Genomic DNA, 9959 nt, shown 5'->3' on the forward strand with positions numbered 1-9959 from the left:
GACGTCACCCGCGTTCTAGAACCTGGACCCGGGCGAGAACTCCGACTGCTCGCGTCCCCGGGAGCCTGAGGGATGCCTCCCCCCGGCCAGGCGGCGACCCATGGAGCTCCCCCTGGCCCTGCTGAGCAACCTGACGGCTGCGGGCGGCCCGGGGGCCGGGACATCGGTCACAACAGCTGCCGGAGGAGGAGACGGCGTAGTCGGGACCGCTGCTGCCGGCACTAACCGCAGCGCCGCGGAGGAGGCCGGGGGGAGCCCGCTGCTGCACGGGGTGGCCGTGGCCTGCCAGGCGCTGCTGCTGCTCGCCATCTTCCTGCTGTCCTGCCTGGGGAACTGCGCCGTGATCCTGGTGATCAGCAAGCACCGGCAGCTGCGCACGGTGACGAACGCCTTCATCCTGTCGCTGTCGCTGTCGGACTTCCTGGCCGCGCTGCTGTGCCTGCCCTTCTCCTTCGTGCTGCTCTTCTCCCGCGGCGGCGCTTGGCTGTTTGGGGACCGCTTGTGCTTTGCCAACGGCTTCTTTAACTCGTGCTTCGGGATCGTGTCCACCCTGACCATGACCCTCATCTCCCTGGACCGGTACTACGCCATCGTGCGGCAGCCGCAGGAGAAGATCGGGCGCACCCGGGCCGTGCAGCTACTGGTGGCCGCCTGGCTCACAGCCCTGGGCTTCTCCTTCCCCTGGTACCTGCTGGCCAAGGAGCAGTGGGTGGTCCATAAGAAGGGCTACTACCACTGCATGTACGTGTTCCACTCCGCGGGCTCCCGCTTGGGGGCGGCCTACAGCATCTCCCTCATCGTCCTGTGTTACCTCCTGCCCTTCGGCCTCATGTGCTTCTGCCACTATAACATCTGTAAAGCCGTCAGGTTGTCAGAGATCCGGGTCCGCCCGGTGACCACCTACGCCCACCTGCTGCGCTTCTACAGCGAGATGAGAACGGCCACCACTGTGCTCATCATGATTGTCTTCATCATCTGCTGCTGGGGACCCTATTGTGTCATGGGCCTGGTGGCGGCCGCCGGGGACTACCCCTTCACACCGATTATGGACACTGTGGCCATATGGATGGCATGGGCCAACGGGGCCATCAACCCGCTCATTTATGCCATCCGCAACCCCAATATATCCATGCTGCTTGGTCGGAATCGGGAAGAAGGCTACAGGACTAGGAACATTGCAGCCTATCTGTGTACGCAGGGTCAAAACAGAGAGGTCAGAGGGCGGGCTGACCCTATCCGCGATCGCTACGGTAACCGGCACGGCCAGGGCAGTAGGGTCTCCTCCTCCAGCCCAGCTAATGGTGGGGATGTGGCTATGTGGGCCTGTAAGAACCCCACCGTGCTGTTCTGTCGGGATGGACAACCAGATACCATGTCCGAACCTGCCGGCGTAAAATCGGAGACTGCCGATACCAGCCTATGATGTCCCGCCAGTAATGCTCACAAGTTGGGCAATGAACTTTGTTTTCAGGCTGTGATATTAACCAGTTTTAGAACCTGAATTGCCAAAAGGTCCCTCACCACAACCAGTGTTACTGGCCGGAGTGAGACTGGGGGTGGTGGGGGTCACTTATTTTATATTAAGTTTTCTTTGTGACCCAACGTAGACCAGGAAGCTGATATTCCGCAGGACCAATGTACCGAGCTGTGATCCAACTGTATCTAACATGTATTTCTTCTTGGCCCTGGACCTCTCATGGTGGGGTCCAGTCCTTGAAGGCAGAGGATGTGAATAAAAGGTCACACCCCATTATGTGTGGGAGGTAAGACAATGGATCTGATCTCTGATAGTTCCGCCCATCCCAAAATCTGTAGTGTCCTCACATATTATATTTTGGGCCACAAAGAGACCTCATGGCCATTTTAGTTATATTAGAAGACCCTTATGTTTTCTAAGTTACAGCATGGGAGGAGGACCTTGAAGAGCAAGAGTAAACTTTACCATCTGTCTCTAGAAAATGAGTCCTTCTCCATAGTTACCAATGGTTATTTTAGTTTTTGCCAAATTTTGGGAATTAAAAATCAATTCTATATATTAAATGAGACCTGCGGTGCCACTTGTGGCCAAATGTAGGACCTTCCCGAATATAGAGCCCTCAATAGTAACCTCCAGGCGATGCTTTGCCAAACATTGGGTGCATCTAAAATACCCAGCCTGGGTCCAGATTCCCTTTATTAGATGATGGGAATGGAGGCAGCGGGGGAGGGGGACCTTCCATATATTATCTTCTTTGTGGACAATTAGAAGACCACACTTGGGTCATGGCTCTTATTTCTGGTCACCTGTCTTATCGCTTCCATCAAGTGCCAAAGGGAAATGTAAAGTCTTTCCCTGCTCTGAAGCTGGCCATGCACATTAGATTGGATGAGTGACTGCCATATTCCCTTCTTGACAAATCCTGTCTAATCTAAAAAAGACCCTTGGGGGCAAAAAAAGCGACAGAAGCTCATTGGTCATTTTTTCGAATAACAGATTGAGCATCGGACAGGATTTCCCGAAGTAAGGAATATGCGGTGATCTTACAGACTGAAGAATTGAAGCTCGTATTCTGTTAGAAGGTTGTATACTCTCCTCTAATGTCTATGGCCATCTGTGGGAACATACAACCCTCATATTATACAGCCATATGATTAACACTGTGATGTGCTTATAACGAGAGGACGGCTCCCCTAGTGTTCTGCTCCATGATGATGTTTGGATGACATTTCTTTCTTGTCTGTTTCTACGATTGGCCCAAGTCCGGAGTGAAAGGATCTGTGCGGTTTCAGGAGAGCCCTACCCAAGCTTTTTCAGTACATTGGCTGGATGCTTATTTTAGGGTTCCTTATTGTGTGCACTAGCACGCAGCCTCCCCCACGTTACTGTGCCAGGTACTGAAGCACCGTCCCGTTGACTTGAAGAGAACCGAGCACAGGTCACTTACCGAGGAGGCGCTGGTCCATTGTCATCAATAAAGGTTCCCCAGCACTTTGCTTTAGGCATCTTTCACACGTTTGTGAAAAACCACGCACGTTTTTCACGGATGTGTCAGAGGTGCGTTTTGCCCTCTGTGAGGCCTTGTTTATGGGCTACGTGTGTTAACACACGGAGAACGGGAACTTTCTACTCACCTGTCCCTGGCGTCGCTGTCCGTGGTGCTGATCTTCGGTCTCCGGTCCTGCTGACTCCCCGCTGCTGCTGCTTCCGGCTGCAGTGAAGTGAATATGCAATGAGCATAATGAGCGGCGGTTAGAAGCAAGTGACAGCAGCGGCAGAGACAGGAGGGCTGGAGAAGGGGAGTAAAGTTTTTTTTGTTTTTTTTTTTCTCGCAGACATGTCTACTCTGTGGTGCGTGTCACACGGAACACATCCGTGTGGTCTGTTTGCATTACGTCTGACACCCGTGATGCCGGAGAGAAAACTGACATGTCGCCGTGAGAAACACACGGACACACGTACGTACGGAACGGACACACGTTCCGTGCGCAAATACGTGTGTCCAAAACCATAGGAATACCTAGGTTTACGTGTTTCCGGTACGTAAGAAAACTGCCAAACACGTACCAGAGGCACGTACGTGTGAAAGAGGCCTTAGCCAATCATCAGCAGCCCTGGGGGTCAGACACTTACTGATCAGCCATAAACCCCTTTAAATCCATCTCTCGTCTGATCTTACGTCAATGCATTTCTTTTTGTTTTGTGCTATAAACAAGATTATTTTCCAAAGAGGTTTTCTGTTTAATGATAAATAATGCTACATCGTTCTGATTGGCCTTATGTCCGTTTTCTGGCATAAAAAGGTTGCAAACTTTGCACAAAAATGTGTGACTTTTCAGGAATCTTTTTCAAAATAGTGCGTAAAAGTTGAGGTTGAGTGATAGGGTCCAGCGCAATTTTTGTAACTTGACCCCAAATACTGCTTATATTGTGCCAAATTTATTAGACATGCACCTCTTTTAAATCACCATTCCAGCATTTTGGTTATTTTTTTTTCACCTAGAGTGGGGCTTTAAATCCAAGTCCCCTGACCCTTGTCATATACTCACCCTCCGACTCCGCACCAGTCCCCTTGCGCCATCTTGTGCCTGTAACTTCTGACTCGCCGGAAGTCAGAAGTAACGTCACAAAATCTCAATGGAAGTCTATGCAAACCAGAATGAGGCCCACATAGACTTGTATTGAGTCTGGCCGCTCCATGAAACACTCTAGCAGCCGACAGGTAACAAATCGCTGGGGAATGATCGGAGCGGCGGTGATAGATGAAGCTGCCGGAAGGTGAGTATAAGATTGTGGGCAGGGGACTTGGATTTAAAACGCCCCACTAGTGGGGAAATTTAAAAAAAAAAAAAATGCTGGAGTGGTGCTTTAATTTAGTGCAAATAAATTTAGGATTTGTCTGAAATATCAGCCTTGGGTTTTGTTTAAATTCTCCAATATGACCATGCAGGCAGAGGTTGGCATCTGTTCATGGCTCGCAGCTGAGAAGTGGATACAATTGTACCCAAACTATCAAAAGAGATATTCCGGATACAGTTGTATCCGCTTAGTGCAGGTCTGGGTATGGACACCTCTTTTGTCCCTGCATGGAATCACTGTTCTCACTGGATGGTGGCAAACAAAATATTTTGGAAACTTGCAGAACTTTTTTTCGTTTATTAGTGATTTAAAAAGAACCTGTCAGCAACATTTTGTATTGTAAAGTACAGAACTTACTGTAATGGCGCTGTGCTACTGAATACTTTGATACCTTTGGTGAAATCTCTTTTAATCACCATTTTAAATTTTCTGCTAATTAGATTTCTTTGCAAAAGAGCCAGACTGTGCACTGGGTTGTCTCCTCCCTGTCTGTGATTCCCCAGCATTTGGTGAAGAAATTCGATCTGTTCTTCTTTAATCACCATTTGAAGTTTACTTCTAATTAGATTTTGGTGCACAGGGGCCGGACTGTACTCTAGGTCTTCTCCTCCCTGTCTGTGATTTCCCCGGCCCCTCCGCTGCCTCCGGTCTGTACATGACCAATCACTGCTGAGATTTCAAACAGAGGCATTAGGTCATTCACAGACCGAAGGCAGGCGGAGGGGAATCACAGACAGGGAGGAGAAGACGCAGGGAAGTCCCCTGTGCACAAAAATCTAACTAGCAGAAAACTTCAGCTAGTGACTAAAGAAGAACAACAAAGCGGATTTCTTCACCAAATGCCAGGGTATCACAGACAGGGAGGAGAAGACGCAGTGCACAGTCCGGCTCCTGTGCACTGAAATCTAATTAGCCGGAAACTTCAAATGATGATTAAAAGAGATTTCTTCACAAAATGTATCAATGTAATCAGTATTACAGCGCCATTACAGCCATATCTTTGCTTTCTATTACAGAATTGTGCTGACAGGTTTTCAGACACCTGGAAAACTCCTTTTTAAAGTACTGTGATTCACTGGTAAACCATAGATTTATTTTTCTTTGCTGGTCCCGTAGTCTTCAGTGTATAGAGATTGCCACCATAATTTAAGGGGTATTCTGATCTACATAGGTTATCACTTGATAGGTAATGGTTGTTAGGTGAATGCGGGCCTCACCAGTCTCCAGACTTGTCTACATTCATCCCCTGGGTCTGCAGTGGCCCGTCACACACATGCCATCTAAAGTCTACTGTATTGACGATGCCAAGCGCTCGTCTGTGGTCACCTATCTTTGGTATCTTCATACAACTCCTCCTGGCTGAGAATGGAAACATAAGTCCACTGGTCTGGAGGTTGGGATGGTCCTAGTGGTGGCATCCACACAAATATAACAATTGTCACCTATCCAGTGCGTTACTAGAATACCTCTTTAAAGGGGAGGACTGTAGGTGCAGAGTCTTCATAAAACTCCTCTACATTATATTTATACAATGTGATCATAATTGTGGTGGGAAGCAAAATTATAGTAATTTAAAGGGATTTTCCCAAAGGACAACCCAAGCGATCCTGGAAACAAAGCGTGTGCACCTCCACTCAGATCAAGACAGGGCTCTGCAGAGTCCTGCTCCCAGAGCCCAGAGTGATAAATAAGGTATCCTCTATTTTAGAGGATATCGTGTGATTTTCGGAAAAACCCTTTCATTTTTTCAAGGTTCTGTCATATTATATGATGCAGATCTATGGGTGAAGAACGCCGAAGCTCTTTCTGATAGTTGATGCTTAAAGTGACCTTATAAACTGGTCTACAAATTTCTTATGTATCATCACCCTACCTGGTGTTCATTGTTTGCCTACCGCTGCCTCCTCCATGCATGAAGGCCCCCGCAGTACATGGGGAGCTCAGTGGTAACCCTAAACCACACCACACATGCCTTTCTTATGCTGTGGATGTGATTGCAGTGGTCATCTTGGATGTAGGAGGACTCAAACGCTTGTCTCAATGGAGAAGGTACTTAGGGCACCAATGGAGGAGCTACTTTGGGCACCAATGGAGGAGCTACTTTGGGCACCAATGGAGGAGCTACTTTGGGCACCAATGGAGGAGGTACTTAGGGCACCAATGGAGGAGATACTTAGGGCACCAATGGTGGAGGTACTTTGGGCACCAATGGAGGAGGTACTTTGGGCACCAATGGAGGTGGTACTTTGGGCACCAATGGAGGTGGTACTTTGGGCACCAATGGAGGTGGTACTTTGGGCACCAATGGAGGAGGTACTTTGGGCACCAATGGAGGAGGTACTTTGGGCACCAATGGAGGTGGTACTTTGGGCACCAATGGAGGTGGTACTTTGGGCACCAATGGAGGTGGTACTTTGGGCACCAATGGAGGTGGTACTTTGGGCACCAATGGAGGAGGTACTTTGGGCACCAATGGAGGTGGTACTTTGGGCACCAATGGAGGAGGTACTTTGGGCACCAATGGAGGTGGTACTTTGGGCACCAATGGAGGAGGTACTTTGGGCACCAATGGAGGAGGTACTTTGGGCACCAATGGAGGAGGTACTCAGTGCACCAATGGAGGAGGTACTCAGTGCACCAATGGAGGAGGTACTTTGGGCACCAATGGAGGAGGTACTTTGGGCACCAATGGAGGAGGTACTTTGGGCACCAATGGAGGAGGTACTCAGGGCACCAATGGAGGAGGTACTCAGGGCACCAATGGAGGAGGTACTCAGTGCACCAATGGAGGAGGTACTCGGTGCACCAATAGAGGAGGTACTTAGGGCACCAATGGAGGAGGTACTTAGGACACCAGCTGGGATGACTATATGTGAGAAATATATAGACCGTTGTCAGTGCCTGGCAAAGGGTCGCTTTAAGGTATATTCGTGAGTTTGTATAAGGACTCATTCTGATGTCAGATTTCCTCGTGCGAGTGTCATCTATGAGTCCATTCCCATGTCTGTGATTTTGTGCGGTCCCTCGAAAACCTCGGAGATATGAGATTTGATCTGAGGGTCGGCTCAAATTCAGCAACTCAACTCTATGGGTCCAGGAAAAAATTGGATACCACTCGAATGACCTCCCAGTGCGGTCCGATGTTCACGGACTGACCAAATGGAGAAGGTGGAGAAACTTTTTTCCTCCAAGTACGAGGAAAGCTGATGCCACGCGGATCAAAATCATCAGCCCGTTTTTCTCGTACGTGAAATAGAGGAAAAGCAAAATAGTTTCAGGATCAATGAATAGAGCGTCAGGTTATTTCATGTTTCATTGTTGTTGCGATCATTCCTGTGTGTGACATTAGGGGCGATGGTAAAGCACAAACTACATGTGATATTATCCCCGTTGAGGAGGATCTGAAACGCCTTAAAGTTCGTTATTGGGCTTCATTTTGCATCGGGGAAGAGATTTTCCATATCTAAGATAAGATGCCGGTATTTTTCTTGTACAGTATTTAAAAAGAGAAACTTTTATTGAACTTTTTAACTGTTTGTGAGCCGTGGCTGTATATTATTTTGTAAGCAGCGCTAATAAACGTCTTATGCAGCATCGTGGTCTGAGGTTATCTTTCTCCTGGAAATTCCACCATTTTTGTCCTTTCACCATGTTAGAACTCAGGGGTGTACAATGTCGCATAATGGTACGTAAGAGGGTACACTGGCATCATAGCATATAAAGGGGTACACTGCAGCATGATGGTATATAAGGGGGTACTCTGTGCTATGATGGTACATAAGAGAGAACTGTAGCTCAATGGTACATAAGGGGGTACAATGAGGCATGATTGTACAAAAAGGGGTACACTGATGCACAGTAGTGTATAAGGGGGTACAGTATTGCATGATGGTATATAGAGGGTCACTGTGGCATGATGGTACATATGGGGGAACACTGACATGATTGTACCCTCATGCCCCTTATGTACCATCATGTCAGTGTTCCCCCATATGTACCATCATGCCCCTTATGTACCTAGTGGGGTACACTGGCATGAGGGTACATAAGGAGGTACACTGAGGCATGATGGTACATAAAGTGGACAGTTTGGCATGATGGTATATAAGGGTGTACACTATCGCATGATGGTACATAAAGGGGTACACTGCCATGTTGGTACATAAGGGGGTACACTGCCATGTTGGTACATAAGGGGGTACACTGAATTGTGATGCTACATAAGAAGGTACAGTATGGCATATGTATGGTATGTTTATAAGGGGGGTAAACTGGCATATTGGTGCATAAGGGGGTACACTATGGAATGAATGAACATAAGGAGGTACACTGGCATGATGGTACATATGTGGGTACACTGGCATGTGGGTACATAAGGGGGTACACTGTGACATGATGGTAGATAAGGGGATACAGTGAGGCATGATGGTACATAAGAGAGGTACACTGGCATGATGGTATATAGGGGGTTTACTTTGGAATGATAGTACATAAGGGGGTACAGTATGGTATGATGGTACATCAAGGGGTACACTGTGACATGAAGGTGCATAAGTGGGTTCACTGTGGCATGATGGTACATAAGGGGGTACCGTAAGTCATGATGGTAGATAAGGGGGTACAGTATGGAATGATGGTACATAAAGGGGTACACAGTGGCATGATCGTACATAGGAGGGTACACTGGCATTATCATACATAGGGGCATGATGGTACATAAGAGGGTACAGTATAAACTGATGGTACATAAGCGAGTACACTGTGACATGATGGTAGATAAGGGGGTTCACTGGGGCATGATGGTACATAAGAAAGCACAGTATGGCATGATGGTACATAAGGTGGTGCACTGGAATTTTGGTACTTAAGGGGGTACACTAGCATGATGGTACATATGTGGGTACACTGTGGCATGATGGTATATAAGGGGAACACTGGCATCATGCATGGTACGTAAGGGGGTACAATGAGGTATGATGGTACATAAAGGGGTACACTGTGACATGAAGGTACATAAGGGGGTAAACTAATGCATGATGGCGTATAAGGGGGTACACTGTGGCATGTGGGTACATAAGGAGGTACACTGTGGCATGATGGTATAAAAGGGGGTACACAGTGACATGGTAGATAAGGGGGTACAGTGAGGCATGATGGTACATAAGGGAAATACACTAGCATGATAATATATAGGGCGTTCATTGTGCCATAATGGTACATAGGGGGGTGCACTGTCGCATGATGGTACAAGTGGGGGTACATTGTGGTATGAGGGTACATAACGGGTACACTAGTATGATGGTACATATGGGGGTACACTGTGACATGAAGGTGCAGAAGTGGTTTCACTGTGGTATGATGGGCATAAGGGTGTACAGTATGGACTGATGGTACATAAGGAGGTACACTACCATTATGGTACATATGGGGGTACACTGAGGCATGATATTACATAAGGGGGTATGCTGTGGCATGATGGTATATAAGGGGAACACTGGCATCATGCATGGTTCATAAGAGGGTACAATGAGGCATGATAATACACCAAAAGGGGTACACTGTAGCATGAAGGTACATATACAGTACATAATGGGGTACGATACCATGATGGTAAATATGGGGG

At 47.9% G+C, this 9959-nt stretch overlaps 1 protein-coding gene across 1 annotated transcript; it reads left to right on the plus strand.

Moving 5' to 3' along the window:
• GPR135 (G protein-coupled receptor 135) lies at positions 1 to 7930 on the plus strand. The gene has a single exon (XM_075331173.1). It carries the CDS (start codon positions 101 to 103, stop codon positions 1421 to 1423), a length of 1323 nt encoding a protein of 440 aa, XP_075187288.1. The 5' UTR covers positions 1 to 100; the 3' UTR covers positions 1424 to 7930.
• Positions 7931 to 9959: the final 2029 nt, after the last annotated feature.

The sequence above is a fragment of the Anomaloglossus baeobatrachus genome, chromosome 12 (assembly GCF_048569485.1).
Source record: "Anomaloglossus baeobatrachus isolate aAnoBae1 chromosome 12, aAnoBae1.hap1, whole genome shotgun sequence".
In the NCBI taxonomy this organism is placed as follows: domain Eukaryota; kingdom Metazoa; phylum Chordata; class Amphibia; order Anura; family Aromobatidae; genus Anomaloglossus; species Anomaloglossus baeobatrachus.

Coding starts and splice junctions, on each gene's coding strand:
- GPR135 (XM_075331173.1), top strand. CDS start 101: ATGGAGCTCCCCCTGGCCCTGCTGAGCAACCTGACGGCTGCGGGCGGC.